General features: G+C 42.5%; 1 protein-coding gene across 4 annotated transcripts in view; it reads left to right on the plus strand.

The window, feature by feature from the left end:
- Positions 1 to 317: 317 nt before the first annotated feature.
- STX17 (syntaxin 17) overlaps positions 318 to 19,320 on the plus strand; it is an 86,657-nt gene continuing 67,654 nt past the window's right edge. The window contains exons 1-2 of one of the 4 annotated variants that reach the window (XM_039526297.1): positions 318 to 444; positions 14,083 to 14,264. In XM_039526297.1, coding sequence (XP_039382231.1) covers positions 14,142 to 14,264 — 123 coding nt within the window. In that variant the 5' untranslated portion in view covers positions 318 to 444; positions 14,083 to 14,141. Of the gene's footprint in view, positions 445 to 4,765; positions 4,992 to 5,078; positions 5,204 to 5,265; positions 5,386 to 14,081; positions 14,265 to 19,320 lie in introns of those variants that run through there. The other 3 variants (XM_039526298.1, XM_039526300.1, XM_039526301.1) reach the window with 3 other exon arrangements.

Genomic DNA, 19,320 nt, shown 5'->3' on the forward strand with positions numbered 1-19,320 from the left:
GAGGCCTCATCAGGGCCAAGTAGAGTAAGATCATTACTTCCTGCTTCTTAGTATATTATGTCAACCACATTTGTAATCTTTTTTTTTTTTTTAAATCCAATTTTCCATAAAAACATGTTGCTTTGGTATTATTATGCTACTATTCTGTGAAGAGGTATACCAGGGCCTTTGAGGCCCCCTAGTGGAGGCCTCATGTTCTTACTACACCATACCCCAGGAAAGGAGCAGTGAAGGTGGGTCCTCCAGACCTGTCTAGAAAGGCTGCAGGGAAGCAGCTAATCAGAGTGCAGCAGGCTCAGAGAAAAGGAGCTGCAGAACCTGACTAGGTCAGTTGCTGGCTGGGAGCAGAAATGTGAGGAAGGGCTGGAAGACTGAGAAACTCTCCAGGCAAGGAGGCCTGGGAAAGACTCTGCTCAAGCAGGGATAAGACAAAGAGAACCCAAGGTCTGTAACCCTAAGGTAACAGGGGAAGGTGATAGGACTGTGAGAAAAAGCCCAGGGAAAGCCATAGCAGCTAACTGATGTGGTTAAAGGGACCAGTGTGTGAGTGCTGTTCATAGGGTCCCCGGGTTGAGACCTGGAGTAGTGGGTGGGCCCAGGTCCCTCCGAAGGCCACTGGGGAAGTGTCCTAAGCCGTTAGAAGGGGATAAGATTTATTTAAAAGCCAGAGAAAGAGGCTGGAGTTTAAATAGGCTGAAGACCCTGAAAAGGCCAAACCATTTGTTGAACTTTTCCCCCATTGTTGATGGTGTGACTTAGCCAGAAGGCTAGGCCACTGAAGACCCACCTGACAAGGTCAACACCATATAGGGGGTGCCAGGAGGGGAAAAAATTGCAGCACCACACCCAGCAGACAGGAGGCACTCGAAAGTTGAGTGCACTCTATCACATTTTCTTTACTGATTGTAACCCATATTAACCGACCATGATTTTGTCTAGGAATGATGTCAGGCTGACTAGCCTGTAGCTACTTGTGTCATCCTGATTACCCTTTTGAAATACTGGTACAAAATGAGCTTTACTTCAATCCTCTGGAACCTCCCCAGTGTTCCAAGAATTGTTAAAAATCAATATTAATAGTTCAGAGAACTACTTGGCCATTATTTAATTCTCTTTGGTGTTTATCATCTGGTCCTACTAACTTAAATGCTTAACTCTAACAATTTAACATCCTCTCCAGTTTCTGTTGAAATAGAAAATATTTCATGATCACTGTTAGCTATGAACCTATCCTACTTCTTTCTAAATACAGAACAAATATTTATTGAATACTTCTGCCTTTTCAGCATTATGATTGACAACTCTACTATCTGTATCTAGAAACAGACATGTGCCATTATTAGGATTTAATTTTTTTCCTGATGTATTTAAAGAATTTCTTCTTGTAGTCCTTAAACTTACTAGCCATAGAATTTTTTTTCATTTATACCTTTAGCTCCCCTTATCAATTGTCTGCATTTCCTAACTGCTCATTTGAACTCATTGCTATCAATTTACCCATTTTTCCATTTGTTGTACATTATTTTAATTGCCATTTTTACTTCCCCTCTTAACCAGGATTGTTTTTAAATCAAAGAAGTTTTCTTATGTGACTGTGGAATTATAGGTTTTTGGGGAGCATCTAATAAAGCATTCTTGAATAAATACCCATTATCATTCACATTTTAATACTTAAAATTTTCCTCCCACTCAGCTTTGCTAATGATTTTTTCCAGCTTTGAGATTGGGTATTTTAAAACACCAAGTTTATATATTACTGGTCAGGACTATATTCAGTTCATGCATAACAAATTGAATTAGATAATGATTACTTGCACCTAGGTAGCCAACCATTTTTTTAAATCTTTCTCAGTCAGAATGAGGTCTAATATAGAATTACCCCAAGATGGTTTCCATACTTTTCTGTTAGAAAGTTATCTATAATTTTCTGAAACTTCAGAGATGTTTTCCTAGTGTCAAGTTATCTCCAGTATGTGTCCTCAAGATTGAAATCTTCCATCATAAAACAATTTTCTTTCTACACATTATAGATGTTTAAGAGTAGCTCATCTTGTTCTCCTGTCTCAGTTGGTGGTTTATAACTATCCCACACTAGTACTCCATCTTCTAATTTGTCAGTTAGAACAGCCTAACTATATTGTTCTTTGCATGAGTTAGGTGATACTTTTAAGCATAATTAATGTTGGTGCCAAAGAGTTCACGTCAGAAAATCTCTTAAGTTGACAGAAGAATTGGAATCTCTTGATTATATTTAGAAATGGAAACTTTAATTTTTTTCACTTGAAGAACTTTTCTGTTTTCTTCTAGCAGAGCTTCTACTCCCAATATACTTAGTGACAGTTGTTAAACATCTCTTCAACCACACAGAGGAAGCAGAACCAGGAATGGTCATCAGGAATGAGCACTGCCAAGGATGATAGTGCCACTGATGGTCGATTTCTGATTGAGTGGAACCCAATAGAGCCAGTTTACCCAATGGCTTATATAAATACAATTGAAGGTTTCTAATCTAGCTATTAATAAATTCAAAAGTAGTTTAAACAAGATCTCTTTTTATACAGAAACCTATTTTTAGACCCCCACAAAAAGTTAAAGGAGTGGTGGAGCAGAATTAGGCCAAGAAGGCCCTGCCCCTCAGCAGCTCCTGGGCATGCTCCCTATAGAGGACCTGCTTAAAAGGAAGATCTGGCAGTCAGGCCCAGGGAAGAGTGAAGGAGAGACTGGCTCCAAGAAGGCATCCAGGCTGTAGCCACTGAGTTAGAGCACTCTACAGGGAAAGGACTGTAACTGAGAGTAGGACTCAGCCAGCAGGCTGGGGTCTATCCCTGCCCCGCTTCTCCCTGACTTAGCAGCAGACAGACCACTTGTCCAGTATTAAACTGGACAGTCCTGTTTTTCTAGGGTTTGTCCCCTATCCAGTACTGAGACTAAACCATATCTGGTTTAGTATCTGTATCTTATGGATGATGCAATTTTGAAGAGCATGCAAGGTCACTTCCAGCTGTTCAACCCACATCTCCAGTGTCACCCAATCATAGAATATCAGGGTTGGAAGGGACCTCAGGAGGTCATCTAATCCAACCGCCTGCTCAAAGCAGGACCAATCCCCAGACAGATTTTTGCCCTAGATCCCTAAATGGCTCCCTCAGGGATTGAACTCACAATCCTGGGTTTAGCAGGCCAATGCTCAAACCACTGAGATATCCCTCCCCCCAGATAATGACAGGCAACAGCCATGATTGACAGGTAATAGCACAGAAATTGGCTCAGGAGAACAGTCATGGTCACCAAAGACGAAGACATCTGGGCCAATGGGGTCTTTCAAAGAGACAGGTGGAGAAGAAACATTGACCAATGGAAATAGGGAGGGTGCCGTGGTTAGCAACAGCTGTGGCCAATGGCTGTGAGGCAGGGTGGAACTTGGGAGGATGTCCAATAGGCTGTTCCGGGGGTGATACCTGATGACAGCAGTGGCCATTAGGTGATGAGTGTGTGACACCTGCGCATTAGCTAGGTGTGGGAGAGCCATTGGATGGAGGCAGAGGAAGACATGAATCAAGGATACAGAGATGGGGAAAAGGTGCACTCTGAAAAATGGCATCACCTGTGTGGCATGACCTTGCACACACCATGTATGTGAGGTCACACACCAGCAGAAGTGGGGGCAGGCCCATGCCATTCCCAGATGTTCCAGAATGTCTGGTATTCTGGGAACGCCCAAGTAGCTACCCTACGCAGAGGAGTGAGCTGGGAAGCCCCCCACTATCACTCAGCTGAGGCTCTGAACTACTGAGGCTGTGCAAGCAGAAAGATGAGGCTAGGCCCAAACTGAAGGGAACATAGGGAAGGCAGGAAGTGGCCCAGGGGAGACTGATCTGGAGTGGCAGTCAGAAGAGACTGAGACACCCTTTCTCCCCATGTGCCCTGGGCTAGGACTCAGTGGAGAGAGAAGGTCTGGGTCCGCCTACCCTTCACTCCTTCCCTGGCTGCCTGACAGATCCCGTTAGACTCTGGTTGGGACAACAAAATGTGACTTGGCCACCAGGCCTCCTGGACTGCCTGGCAGAATCATCCCAAGATTCAGACTGTCTGGCTGTGGCCTGACCCCTAGGCCTGCTGCCCCACCAAGCGAAGCTCACTACAAAAGGGGGGGAATGTGAGCAACCTAGAAAAGAATGGGTGTGAGATAAAGATGCACTTAGACAAACTGTTGAAGGGGTTAGGGACCAGCTTCAGCAGCAGACTGCCCAGCAGCAAGCCTTGCAGGAGCAACATTTTATCAGGGAATTACTTACACATATTTCCCTTGATAACAGAAATAAACAACTAGGCAAAGTAAGAAAAACACTGTTTGGGAACTTTATAGAGTTTGTTTGTTTTAAAGATGTTTACTGTGTATATTTTGACATATGCGGGGTTGACCGTTTGCATTTTAAGGGTTATACAACTTTTTGAATCTCAAATCTACTGTTATTAAACGAGCACTGTCTGATCCCTCCCCCCATCGTTTCCCTGCAACTGTGAAAACGTAGATCAATAAAAAGTTTAAACTCCCTAATTTTGCACAATTGTGCTCATTTTAACTAGAAAAAAGGCTGATTTGTAAACCACGCTAGGAGGGGGCGAAATTATAACAGTTGAATCGGGCCCAGCCTCTCCCAAGTACAGGTAGCAGAGTGACGCCTCGCAGGGAGCCTAGGGGCTGGGCTCCGCAGGGCCGGGGGCGGCAGCCTGGGCAGTGCCGCGGGGTCTCTCGGGGCCGGGCGCGCTGCGGGAAGCCGGGCGGCCGGGCGGGGAGGACGCGCTGGGCGCTCCTGGCTTAGGAAACACCCGGCACGTGGTGGGGCCGGGCCGGGCCGGGCCGGGGGCGGGCGCTCGCCGCTCTCTCCGTCCCGCCGCCGCTTCCTTCCTTTCCGCAGCGCCTGCTCCGGCCCCTCCCCGGGCCGCCCCCGCTCGGGTCCCAGCGGCGGCGCCTCCTCCCCGGCTGTGAGGTGAGAGCGGCCGGTCGGTGTCTCCCCTCCCAGCCCCCCCCCCCGCCCCGCCCCGCCCGGCCCCGGTTTAGCGTTCGGTTGTGCCCCGGGCGGCCCCATCCCGCGGGGTCTGCGGGCCCGGGCTGCGTGTGAGGCTCCGCCTGGGGGCCCTGGACGCGCCCCCCAGCGCCGGGGAGCGACCGAGCCCAGCAGCGGCGGGGGGCGGCATGGGGGTGAGACGGGGGCGTGATGTGTTGTGGTGGCGACGAGGCGGGGGGGACCCGTTTCCCCGCCTCCCCTGCCTAGTCTCAGCGCTGTGGGCTGCTGCTGCAGTACGTGTCTCCCCCAGTAGCTCCTGTGTAGCCGGGCCTTGGGGCTGGAGGCTCTTGGAGTGGTGACTTGCCCCCCTGTGCAGGTAGGGCACGTCCTCGCCTGGGTCTTGGCGGCTTGGCCTCACCACAGCAGTGATTGTTGTGAGGAGTTAGAGGCACAGTCAGACAGTTCAGTCTGTGTCTGCCCAACATCACAGCCCTATCGGGATATGCGCCTCTGCCGTGCCACGTACCCATGGCTGTATCGGGGTAGTCTGGGAAAGTCCATAGGGCCTCAGCAGCGAATACTGCTTGGGGGACACACACACAGCAGCAGCCAAGGAGCAAGGTGGTCTGAGCTGAGCTGAAGGACCTCGGAATGTACTTCCAAAGAAATAGTTGGGAGTCCAGCCCAGTGCGATGAGTGGGTTACAGCAGTGCTTCCTCAAATCTAGAAGCTGAGCCTCACTTCAGGAAAATGAAACCAATTGTGTCCCTTCAGAGCCTTTGCATGTGCTGTTAAAGGCCTTCACCTCTTCATTTATTGGTTGCCTGCACCCCTCAGGGTAGTGCCCAGTTCCCCCACTTTTGAAATGCTGGGTTACAAGCAGGGGCGGCTCTAGGAATTGCGCTGCCCCAAGCAGGACGGCACGCCGCGGGGGGCGCTCTGGCAGTCGCCGGTCCCACGGCTCCGGTGGACCTCCCGCAGGCATGCCTGTGGATGCTCCACTGAAGCCGCAGGACCAGCGGACCGTCTGCAGGCATGTCTGCGGGAGGTCCACCGGAGCCGCCTGCCGCCCTCCTGCGGCACGCTGCCCCAAGCGCGCGCTTAGCGCGCTGGGGTCTGGAGCCGGCCCTGGTTACAAGAAGATATCACTGTGTAAGGGTTGAAACACTGTTAGCTGTCACACTTACTGTGTTTTAACCATGTGGTACGTGAGGTCAACTTCTTTGCTGGCATAGCTGAATGGAGTTACGCCAGCAGAGAATATGACCCCCATGTTTAGAGCCCTTCATGCCACTAACTGGTTACACGCTCAGTTTGAAGTTGTAATGTGGACGCCTTGTGGTTAAAATTTTTGGACCTATACTTCTCTGAGGAAGATCCCTGTTGTGTGACATGGGTTGTATTATAGCATTGCTGTATAGTAACACTATTAGTAACATGTAAACAGTATTTTAATTTGATTGTTGATGCAGATATAGGATGGTTTGGGGCCAATTTAAAAATATGGCCCTATAAAACTAAATAAAAATAGTAAGTACATACATTTATACTTATTTACTTGGTGACATAATACAGTTGATAAGAGATACCTGTGAATGTACAACATGAAAACAGCACTGTATACACAACAGCTGTTCAAGTTTATTACACTTTGTAACTTCAGTATATGAGTGAAAAGGAGTCCTGATAGGCTTCTGCAGAAGTACTTGAGTATGAAACTTTGCAGGTGCATATTAATAGCAATCACCAGCATGTACATTACAGATAAACTGCCTCCATTTTTACAAAGTTTAGAATAGAATTAACAGGTACAAAAATTGGCAAAATTGGAGCCCAATCTTGTAAAATTCCTAGTGCCCTCAACTTCCACCGTGTCTCAGTCAATAGGAGCAGAGAGAGTTCTCTGTGAAGTGACTGTAGCTTAGCAGAAGAGGCACTTGATTTGAAAATATATATCTGTTTTACTCTCAGTAACAACAGTAAGTTAAAATGACTTCTAAAAATGTTGGTTTTAATCTGACAGTTTCAACCTTACAAATTTGTCACTTGTGCAATGTCTTGTATAGTATTACCTTAAATCTAATCATACAGTAAACTTCAATTATCTGCTGAACAAACTTATTAATTAATAACATACTATGTTCTGTATTCTTCATATGTGAAGTTCCAGAACAATAAAGTTTCAGTAAAGGCAGTACTCAAATGAGTGGGAAACATTGACAGTCCACCTGTGAAGTGGAAGATGGACACAATATGGCTTGCATTTTTTTTCTAAAAGCTCTCAGATAATTGTTGCTCGATGGTAATGATAAAATTTATGACAGTGACCACAGGAAGCAATGTATATTTTATTTTAATGCAGATTAATTGGCTAATGATATTTCAGTCTTGTTTCAATTAATGTTTTTCAATGAGAGAAAACGTGCAAATGAACTCTATTAATGTTTAGTGTGTATATATATATATCTTCTAAATCATCATTCATCTCCTGTTTCAAGGCCTGAGAAAAAACATGAGAAGGAAAAATAAGGGAAAAAATAAACTACTTATCTATTCATGGGTTGATCTTGAAAAGGGTTATGACCAAGTTTGACATTACTAAGACTCTCTTTGGGAGTAACTAGCTGACCTTCCTCTTTGCAGGTTCAGGCCCTCAGACCATTAAAAATATTTACATTTGAGTGGATGGTATTGTATACAGGCTCTTAGTAATACAGATTCTTATATAACATTAAGTATAATAAAGCTACGTAGTCCAACTGATTTCTAAGAATCTTTATCATAAGATGACACATTTTCTTATGTACTTATGATCAAATCCCAATTCTGTATGCACTACAAACAAATTTGAATATATTTTAAAAAGTATAAACCTGTGAGTTCATCTGTGAATAAATCTCTGAGGCATGAAACATATTTTCCAGATTTCAGCTCAAGTTATCTTCAGAGCTAGATTTCAGAAATTGGTCCCTTTCTAACTCACTAGGAACAGACAGGGTCTTCAAGTTGCATCTGATTTGACTACTCTCTCGAATACTGCTAGTAACTGATAAATAAACTTTGCCTCCAAAAATAGCCTTTTTCTCTTGGAATTTAATCTGTCATTTAACAGAGATTTTGTAAATGTTAAAAAGCAGTGGAAACCTAATATACATATTTCTGTTTTTTTATCTGTCAGTTAAACAGTACTATACTTGTAAGTATGTTTTTTTTATTCTGTGTTCCAAACACATCTTTAAAAATGTGAATTAAAACTAGTACAGTTAGTAAATGTGGGAGAGTGCATTATGTCATGACAAAGTAGGGAAATGCAGCCTAGATGGAGCTATTGTAAGGTGGGTGCAAAACTGGTTGGAAAACCATTCCCAGAGAGTAGTTGTCAGTGGTTCACAATCATGCTGGAAGGACATAAAGAGTGGGGTCCCGCAGGGATCAGTTCTGTGTCCAGTTCTGTTCAATATCTTCATCAGTGATTTAGATAATGGCATAGAGTGTACACTTATAAAGTTTGCGGACAATACCAAGCTGGGAGGGGTTGCAAGTGCTTTGGAGGATAGCATTAAAATTCAAAATGATCTGGACAAACTGGAGAAATGGTCTGAAGTAAAGAGGATGAAATTCAATAAGGACAAATGCAAAGTACTCCATTTAGGAAGGAACAGTCAGTTGCATACATACAAAATGGGAAATGACTGCCTAGGAAGGAGTACTGCGGAAAGGGATCCGGGGGTCATAGTGGATCACACGCTAAATATGAGTCAACAGTGTAACGCTGTTGCAAAAAAAGCGAACATCATTCTGGGATGTATTAGCAGGAGTGTTGTAAGCAAGACACGAGAAGTAATTCTTCTCCAATGCTCTGCGCTGATTAGGCCTCAACTGGATTATTGTGCCCAGTTCTGGAAGGATGTGGACAAATTGGAGAGAGTCCAGAGAAGAGTGACAAAAATGATTAAAGATCTAGAAAACATGACCTGTGAGGGAAGATTGAAAAAATTGGGTTTGTTTAGTCTGGAAAAGAGAAGACTGAGGGGGGACATGGTAACAGTTTTCAAGTATGTAAAAGATTGTTACAAGGAGGAGGAAGAAAAATTGTTTTTCTTAACCTCTGAGGATAAGACAAGTAGCAATGGGCTTAAATTGCAGCAAGGGACGTTTAGGTTGGACATTAGGAAAAACTTCCTAAGTGTGAGGGTGATTAAGTACTTGAATAAATTGCTTGTGGAATCTCCATCATTGGAGATTTTTAAGAACAGGTTAGACAAACACCTGTCAGGAGTGGTCTAGAACCAAATTTGGTTCACAGTTTGTTCAGGGTAAGCCCTGTGAGACACTTTGTTTACCTGATGAGAGGTTTCAGAGTGCTAGCCGTGTTAGTCTGTATCAGCGAAAAGAACGAGGAGTACTTGTAGCACCTTAGAGACTAACAAATTTAAGCACATTGCATGTATCCAATGAAGTGGCTTTTAGCCAGGGCTTTGGAGCTGTGCTCTGGCTCTGCTGCAGCTCCAGGCAAAAACCTGCAGCTCCACTGCTCTGGACCTGCTCCGTGCTCCAGCTCTGTGCTCTGCTCCAAAGCCCTGGTTTTAGCCCACAAAAGCTTATGGTTAAATAAATTTGTTAGTCTCTAAGGTGCCACAAGTACTCCTTGTTCTTTTTGTTTACCTGAGTGTCCGCAGGTACGGCCGCTCGCAGCAATGAGAGCTGCGGGAAACCTAAAAAGAATGCTGCCATATGATATTTCTAATGATTTGAAGATATGTGGTATTAACCTTAGATATTTAAAAAAAAATATTTTCAAGGACAGAGTCACTGGTGAACCAGACAGAACACACAACCCATTTTGCTGGGCTTACAATGACTTTGCATTACCAGAACAGTCCATAGCAGCTGATGTTCATTGATTAGTCTGGTTCTTAATTTGCAATTGACTTGCTGGTTTAGAGCAGTGTTTCCCAAACTTGGGACGCCGCTTGTGTAGGGAAAGCCCCTGGTGGGCTGAGCCGGTTTGTTTACCTGCTGCGTCTGCAGGTCCAGCTGATCGTTGCTCTCACTGGCTGTGGCTTGCTGCTCCAGGCCAATGGGGCCTGCGGGAAGCGTCTCGGGCCAAGGGACGTACTGGCCACCACTTCCAGCAGCTCCCATTGGCCTGGAGCAGCGAACCGCAGCCAGTAGGAGCCGTGATCGGCCGAACCTGTGGACGCGGCAGGTAAACAAACCGGCCTGGCCCGCCAGGGGCTTTCCCTACACAAGTGGCGTCCCAAGTTTGGGAAACACTGGTTTAGAGGGCTGTGCTAGTGAGACTGATACTAAGGAGTTGATCCAAAGCCCAGAGAAGTCTAAGGAAAGGACTCCTGTTGACTTCAGTAGGCTTTGGAGAGAGAAGTTTCTGCATTTTAAGGGCTCTTTGTACTCCTGTCTTCTCAATTCCCCTTAATAGTACTGTCTTAGTGTGCAGTGGAGACAAGACAGCAGTGCCATGAGGGGCCTTACAACACTTGTATAAGCTCGCATGAAGCCATGAAACCTTTAAGGAGCAGTGAGTAAGAATTTGGAGGACTAATTTGCTGTTGAGAAATGATGGTGTGTCTAATCTCCGTCATACCACTCACTCACTGAAACCAATACAATTGCTGCATTCACAGTTACTCCTGAGGTCATTCTGTGCCCCCCCCCCCCCCCCCCAAATTCTGGACACAATATTTTAAAATTCTTCAAATGTTATTTGTCAAATAAATGTGGAGGCTCCAGCATGGTATTGGGGAGCACAGGCCACTGGCTGCACATAGGTGGGAGATCACTGTGCAGCTCCCCCCGGGGCATGGACTCAGCAATGAGGCTGCACCCAATACTGACACAGGGCAAAGACTGGATCTGCCCCAGAAACATCCCAGGGCCCTTCCCCTCTGTGCCAGGTGCATCAGGTGTGGGCAGGTAGGCTCAGCAAGGCAGGATCCAAATGTGGGGGGATCCAGGTATGGGTTAAGAGGGTTCTCTGTGGGGCAATCTGGGTGTGGGATCAGGATGCACAGGGGCTTGTTGGGGGGGTTCTGGGTGCAACGGTAATGGGACTCTGCAAGGAGTCCAGATGAAGGTGGTTGGGGCTCAGTGGGGTGTGTGTGTGTGTCTGGGTGTGGGGAGATAGAGCTCAGCAGGGGAGTATGGGTGTGGGGGGGTTCGGTGGCGGGGTCCAGACGCAGCTGGTTGGGGCTTGGTGGAGTGGGGATCTGAGTGTGGATGGCTAGTCAGGGTGGTCCAGATGCTGGGGGAAGGGGGCTCATCGGGGGGGGGGGGGGTCTGAGTGCAGAGTGGTGAGGCTGAGGAGGGTCTGGGTACAAGCGGGTCTGGATGCACAGGTTTTGGGTGGATGGGGGAGCAGCTCTCTGTACAAGGATCCCTCCCCCTGCTGCTGAGGAGTGATGGGTACAGTAAGCACGGGGGTAGGGAGGTAGGGAAGTTTGCACAGCTTCCTTCAGCCAGGGGAGAAATCTGGGGGTGGCTCTGACCCGACCCCAGATGCCGTGCAAGGAAAGAGGAAGTCCTGTCCTCCCCAGCCCAGCTGGGACTAGCAGCTGAGCCTGGCGCAGGGTAGGAGCTACCAGAAAGGTCTTCCCCACTCCTGCCTCCTGTCCAACAGTGATTTACCTCTCTGCTGGCTGCCCTGGGCCCCTGAAACATATTGCTGGAGAGGGATGCATGACCGCTCTTGTGGCTTCCCTGTCAGAAAGTAATTTTTCTGCAGGGAATCAATACATCTGCAAGGGACGTAATTTCTGCGCAGAATTCCCCCAGGAGTAAATTTACATAAAACTGGAGAGGTAGGTTAGCTCTGCTGTCACAATGGCCCCACATAATTTACCTGAACTGTTGATGTGATCCTGAGTGTATCCTAAATAACAATAACAATTAGACACAACAGTGTTGTTAGCTTAGCTTAATTACAATCTAATTTATTCAAATACAGCCTATGTAGTAGATTTCAATTAATTTTTACTATATGGTAAGTTTTAAGAGTCTGTTATTAAGATAATTCAGGACAAAGAAAAAACAGACATGTGCTAAATTTCTTAAAGGAACCTATTTGTAACTAATTTTAATTCAAACTCATTTATGGATTTACTTGTAAACTGTCAGAATCAGTGCTGTAAATTTTGGGCATGATGCACTGTATTCTTTATTCATAATAAAAAAGTTGAATTCCTGTATTTAAATGCAAAATGGAACTCCATTATAACTGGGGAGTTGTGACTGGTGACTTCATAATAACTGTTAACTAAGGACTTCTCTAATATGATGTAGTACAGTAAAACCAGATAAAAGGACTGATGTACTTTTTTTTTAACCACTTGACACTGAACATCAGTAATGGTAGAATCTTCTAGGGCTTTAAGGAATAGATATATTGAAATATTAAACTTCAAATTTTTCAAAATTTTAAATTAAAGGCGATTGATGCATACTCATTTCAGGAATTGCATATATAAGTGCAGAATTTGTTGGAATGGAAAAGGATGTCTAAGAGATCACCTAATCTATTCCTTTGCATTTTGGAGTGATTCATAAACAATTGCAAAACTGATTAACTAAAATGCCTTTCTTTGGAGGTTGTGAAACAGAAAAAGGTAAATCATTGGTAATGCTGAGTTTAAATATTTGAAGGGAAGCCTCCAAAGCTGATTTGCTCTAAACTTGTCCTACTGTTTTTTAAAATCTGCTTGTCCACGTGATTTTTTTTTGTTCAGGAAAAAATACATTCTTTGGTAGTATTTTCTTCATAAAAGAAAATGACTCAACATTGATAAATCAGAGGGGGATGGTATTGAAATTTGATTAATCTTGAACTATTTTTTTCCTCTGGAAACTGCTATTTCCCCCCACCAGAAGTTGTTCTTTCTCCTTTCCCATAGGCTTGGGCAGGAAGTACTAGGTCCAGCAGGCTTTTCTCTACTTGACAGGAAGTTTACAATCTTAGGCCTGCTCTGCTCGGAGGGTTCTGCTAGTTTAACTATACCTGCAAAACTCTCCCAGTGCAAAAGCATTTTTACACTAATCTGTGTCAACACTAGTCCTTTTACTGACATAGCTATGTTGGCAAAACTTTCTAGTATCGATCTGCCCAAATTTGTATATTTTTTTACAGGAAAGTAAATCAAAGAAAATCATGTTTCAATAAATTGTATTAATACAGTGCTAATACTGCATGAATAAAGGGACATTTTAATTTTCAAACTCACATGAAGTTTTTCTTGTCCCTTGTGCATACACAGTATGAAGGAATCTTTTTCATTAGTCACATGGTGTATGTGTTTGTGCACAAGTGTGCGTTTATATGCAGCAATGTAAAATTCTATATATCTTCATCTAAGGGAAAAGAAAAAAAAAACCCAAAGTACAGTTTAAAGAAAGATGCAGAGTCAGGTTACTTAACCCCACATCCTATAAAAACTTAAACAATATGCTTAGTCTTTGTAGAATTGGGGCTTTAATCATTTTTGCAAGAAGGTAGAGTCCATTTGCTATGGGAACCTTCACTCAGGATTTCCTGATTATTAGAGAGAGAGAGAGAGAGAGAGAGTGTGTGTGTGTGTGTGTGTGTGTGAACTTTCACCCTCAATTTTGTATTGGTGTCTTTTCCAGCATATCTTAAGTTTTATAAATATGTACAAAGCTTAGAGAATTTAAAATCGTAAAGTTTGGGTTCTGAGTCTGCAAAGCTCTTAATCACCATTTTAACTTTACTATGTGCATAAGTCCGTCCCTATTCATCAAAGTACTTAAACATATGCCTTAATCATTTAGCTGTTTTGTTGTCGGATTGAAAACATTGTCCATTGAAAATATTCCCCAAGAATAATGTTCTTAATTTGTTTTTGAACACTGGCATTAATTTCAGCTAATGAATCATCCAGGTTTTGAATGATTAATTTGTAATAATTTTGTTTTTTTGTATGAGGGGCATTATGTGAAATATTGACACCTTTTTTGTTTTTAAAAGGTTAATATAGTTAAACTGTAATCAGAGCAAGTAATATTAATAAATCTTGCTTAAATTTAAATATCTTTTTCTTTTTAGGGATTTCTAGATGAGTAAAGTCTTATTGGTCAAGTTCTGACTTGATAGATATTTTTAGGATGTCTGAAGACGAAGAAAAGGTGAATATTCGTCGTCTTGAACCCGCCATCCAAAAATTCATTAAAGTGGCAATTCCAACGGATCTTGAAAGGTTGAGAAAGCACCAAATTAATATTAAGAAGGTTAGTTTTTCCTCTTACTAATATAGCTCTTATTAACGTACAGAAGCAGTTACACTTAAAAAATTTATACTGATTTCAGCCAAATGTAGACTATAAGACGAGATGCTTTGACAAAAACGTGGCTGTTGTTTATTTGACAGTGTAATTTAGTGGTTCTTTTATTCATCTACTCTGCAAACACATTAGTCATAGAAGGTTAACCTAGCAATGGATAAACCCACACATTTAGAAAAACTTCTGTTTTGTGTTAGTGTGTGTTGACCTGTTCTATCAGAAATAGGACAAATCCTGAGGTCCTTAGTTTTAACTCAATCCTTATTTAGGCAAAACTCTTCTTTGCTTCAGTGGAAGATTGTTACAAGTAAAAACTGTGTAAGGAACTTGGGATTTGTCCTAGTATTAGGTTATTAGTAATTAAAATGAGGAGGGAGAAATAACTATTATTTAGTGTTCCTTAAAGCAAATAGAAAAATCGTTAATGATTGGTTATTGAAAATTGTATCTGAATCTTAATACCTGATTGTGTGTTTTCGATTGGGAATATTGGCATATGATTGTTGAACTGGAAAGCCACTTGAACAGGGTTGAATATTGCTCTTTTAAAGCGTTGAGAAAAATAAACCTATAGTTTAAATAACTGAGTGTATTCTGGGAACTACCATAAGAGACGCTGTGTTTTTAAAGTAATTCTGTAGGAGATTTACTTAAGTTAATATTGAAATGGGTGGAGAAAAACAGGTGATGTATGAATTGTAAAGTAAGGAGTGTAAGGAACATAATATTGATGACATTCATTCAGAAACGGTGAAAAGATTGAAAAAGAATGTATTTAGTGGAAGAAATTATATCTGACACCAGATCACAAAGCAATGCAAACCAAGGCCCCCAATCCTACAAAGATTTATACACATGTTTAACACGTGGGCCTATGGAGCATTAACCAGCACGCCCCATTGAAAGACCTGGAAAATTTCAGTCTGAGCAGTTAATCTGGCAAAGTCTTGTAATGCAAAGTTTTGGGCAACCTTAACTTATGTGGTGCTACCAGCTCCCTGTATAATAAATAAAATTGAGGAAAGGAGAAGCCCTAAAAAAGGAATTGCTGGTGTCCATTGTTAAATTTGGAGGTTACAGGAGGTGATGTAACTCTTCTAAAGCTATTGGTGAGCTGTGTTTCAGTGATGGCATAATGGAAAGTGCAGTGTGTGAACAGATATTGACATAACTGTTTCCACTGGAAGGAAGTTTAGAATGGGATTTTTTTCAATAGAACAACCATCCAACACCCATCAAAACAAACTAAAAAAGCATTGCCTCCCATTTGAAAGAAATACATAGATAGAAGAGACTATCTTGTAATAAAAGCCAAGGGTGGACAGACCACCTATTGAATAGAGTAATGCAGAACTAAGGCTTAAGTTTCACCATTCCCTTTCTCTTGCTAATAGACTTAAGCAGAATTAAATATTTGTGGCTTACATATTACGTCAGAGGTGGGTAAACGTTTTGGCCCAAGGGCCACATCAGGGAATATAAATTGTATGGCGGGCCATGAATGCTCAGAAAATTGGGGTTGGGGTGCAGGAGGGGGTGAGGGCTCTGGCTGGGGGTGCAGGCTCTGGGCTGGGACCAAGGGGTTTGGAGGGGGATCAGGGCTGGGGCAGGGGTGTGGGAAGGGGTGCAGGTTCTGGCTGGGGGTGCAGGCTCTGGGGTGGGGCTGCAGATGAGAGATTTGAGGTGCAGGAGGGTGCCCCGTGCTGGGATTGAGGGGTTTGGAGAGCGGGAGAGGGATCAGGGCTGGAGCAGGGGGTTGGGGTGTGGGGAGGGGCTCAGGGGTGCAGGCTCTGAGCAGCGCTTACCTTAAATGGCTCCTGGAAGCAGTGACATGTCCCTTCTCTGGCTCCTAGGCGTGGTGTGGCCCTGACCCAGCTCCCCAGCAGGAGCTCACGGGCTGGCTTAAAATGGCTCCAGTCCACGGGCTGTAGTTTGCCCACCCCTGTATTAGATATTAGTCTAAGGTTAAAATACAGCTAAAAAATTTTAACTGGTATTTTATATGCTTTCTGTATTTTCTTAGTTGCCATAAAAGTATTACTTCACAAAGCTAAATAGAACAAAGTGTCAACCTATAGATATTGTCCATACCATGTCAGTTCTGGAAAAACCTGTTATAAAGATGTTTATAGTTTATAAACATCTTTATAACAGGCTTCAAACAAATGGCCAAGCACTTAGCATAAAGCTTTATATTCAGGTTTAAGCAGTCAAAACTGATGAGAACCAGTATATTCACCCATGGAGTTTGCTTTCTTTAGGGATAGGAGAAAATTATCTCTACTACTACAGGCTATATGTTTTCTAGAATCTTGAAACGCACAATGTAAATTAAGAGCCATTCACTGTAGCATTATTAGGGAAGCCACTTGGACTTTCCACTATTTATAGACTTAATAACCAGAACTACACACTTTCTTCCAGTGTCTCCCTTTGTTAATGACACCTCCAAAATGTGTTCGTAAAGTTCCTGAAGGAATGAGGTAGTTTAATTTATTAATATAGTTATATCGCGTCACTACCTGGTTGATTGAGAATGTTCAATATATTGTGCCCTTAGTATTTATGCCCATTGAGTGAAATCACACATTGAAGGGCTTTTACCAATTATTTTCAGTCTCTTTTGGTTCCCCCCCCCCTTCCTCTTTCTCCCCATTCTGTTTCTTTCACATATGAATATTTTTAAAAGCTTTTTTTCTGTGATTGGTGAAAACATGCATATAAAGTATATCCTCTAAGATTAAATGAGTCTGTAGGTCAGTGCTGATTTAACTTTTATTGTGTACAAAGCAGGCAGCTACGACCAGAATTCTGTCCAAGATCATTGTCAGGGAAACTCATGCTTAGCAACAGCTTAATTACAGACAGTACAACTGCACATTGTTTCTGTGACAGGCTTCTGTGACCACATAGTAGAAACATTCTACTTTATCTATGGTTAGAGCTTAATTTAAGTTTTTAATTGCAAAATCTTATGCATTTTGAAAAAGTATCTTTTTTTTTTTTAGGTAGAGAACAGTAGTGTGCAAACTATTAAATGATGCAATTAAATGTGACTACAGAAGAGAAAATTCTTTAAACCAGTTTTTAACACAAATCTTATTTTTCAGGTATTGACTATACCTTTTATTCCAGCTACATCACCTTAGTTTCTTATACTACATGTAAGAACTTGTAGCAATATTTAGAACAAGTTTGTCTTCCTGTTTTCAGAACATTATTGGTTGACCAACTTCACGTACTGTACACAGCCCATAGCTGAAATTCGGGAGTTTTGTTTTGTTTAGGTCTTGTTAATTATCAGACCATAAAACGTTACAATCCTAGAAAGTGAACCTTCTGAAATGATTGAATTACATAAATTCTGCTTGATAGGCCCGAGGCAAACTCCCTATCCCAAACAAACCCTTAGAAAACCCTCTTCCTTCATAACCTAAACAAAAAAAAGCAGAGTTGTAAACACTGACTCAAAATCCCTTCCCTTCTCAGCTCAGCTTTCATTCTCTAGTTTTGAAATGTCATAATTTCACTAGTTTGTCAGTCACTTAGGAAGTTTTGCAAAAAATCACCACAGGTATTAGCATCTGTTAAAGCCATCTAGACAAGGATCTGGTGACTTTCCAGTGTCTTGATTGTTGAACTTGCTAAAATTCTATAATGTAGACAAAGCCAAAAGTTTCTAATGTAAAAACCTTCTCCTTGTTTTTTACAGTACCTTTATTCATGACATTGTCATTCTCATTTAAATAGATGCCAAGGATTGGCTGTCCTTAACAGTGAGATTTACAGCCCCAAAGACTGAGACTTTCCAAGTGGTGTGTTAGGTCATTGCTTAAGACAGGGACTCTCATCTTTGGTCCTTGGCGACATCTGGTAGTCCAGATTTTTAATCCAACCAGCACTTAATAGTTTGTTTTAAAATGTACAATGCTTAATATTGCACACAAAACATGTAAATGTTCAAATTCATACATAAAGTCTAGGGCACGTGAGAATTCTATATTCTGTGCAAACTATTGGATTTTAATTAAAACAATTATTTGCTGGTTGGAGCAAAAACCTGGATGTTTGGAGATCCCTGAGGACATGAATTTGTCCAGTTTGATTTAAATTTTGAACTGTATTTTGCAGAATCTGCAAACTTTTGGACAAGTCTTGCTTGTTTTGTGGGCAAACTCATTTTTTTGACTGTCAAGTATTCTCACACACATCCCTCTGCCCCCAGCGTAGCCTTCTCTCGCATGCAATATAGAATGCGGGCCTGAAGTCTCCATGGTTACCACAGTATACAAGCTTGGAAGCTCTAAGCCCCATGCTTGAGGCCCCGGATGTATTGTTGTCTTCTGTAGCGCCCGAGTGAAAATATATTAAATCTTTATATATTTATTCAAAATGTGTGATAAGCTTAGGAATGTGTGAGAGTGAGATAGCACGCTGATGAGTGAGTCACGCACCCAGTGAGCGAGAGACTTGACATGTCTGCATTTACGGACATCTGAATACAGCAACTTTAACTAACAGGATATAGTACTTAATGTCAAAAGCACTGGATATCACCAAATTTGTTACTCGTTATTTTAATGCAATTGCTGATGTGATGAATTTAACAAAAACTGTAAGTACAAAAAATATGTGGAAAACATGGTGGGGACTCTGAATAACACTGGAGGAATAGAATAACTCTTGGACGTTGACAGAAAAATATAGCAATATATACAAAATTGAGGCCAACATTAAAAAAAAAAAAGTGTGTGTTACGTGATTTTGAAAAGTGCTGAGTCATTTATACAGTTTTGCTTTTCAATGTACACCCACACTCGAATGTTAAACTTTGACCCTTCCATTTAAGAAAAGATTTCTAAGGCTTTGAAGAATTATAAACTTTCAGAAGGTCTTACTGTAGATGGAGGCTTTATGAGTTAATTGGATTTCATATATGGCCCTTCTGGATTTGTAATCTCATCCCATATGTTCTAGACCGGGGTGCCCAACCTACAGCTTG

Source organism: Mauremys reevesii, linkage group 2, assembly GCF_016161935.1.
Source record: "Mauremys reevesii isolate NIE-2019 linkage group 2, ASM1616193v1, whole genome shotgun sequence".
Lineage (NCBI taxonomy): Eukaryota > Metazoa > Chordata > Testudines > Geoemydidae > Mauremys > Mauremys reevesii.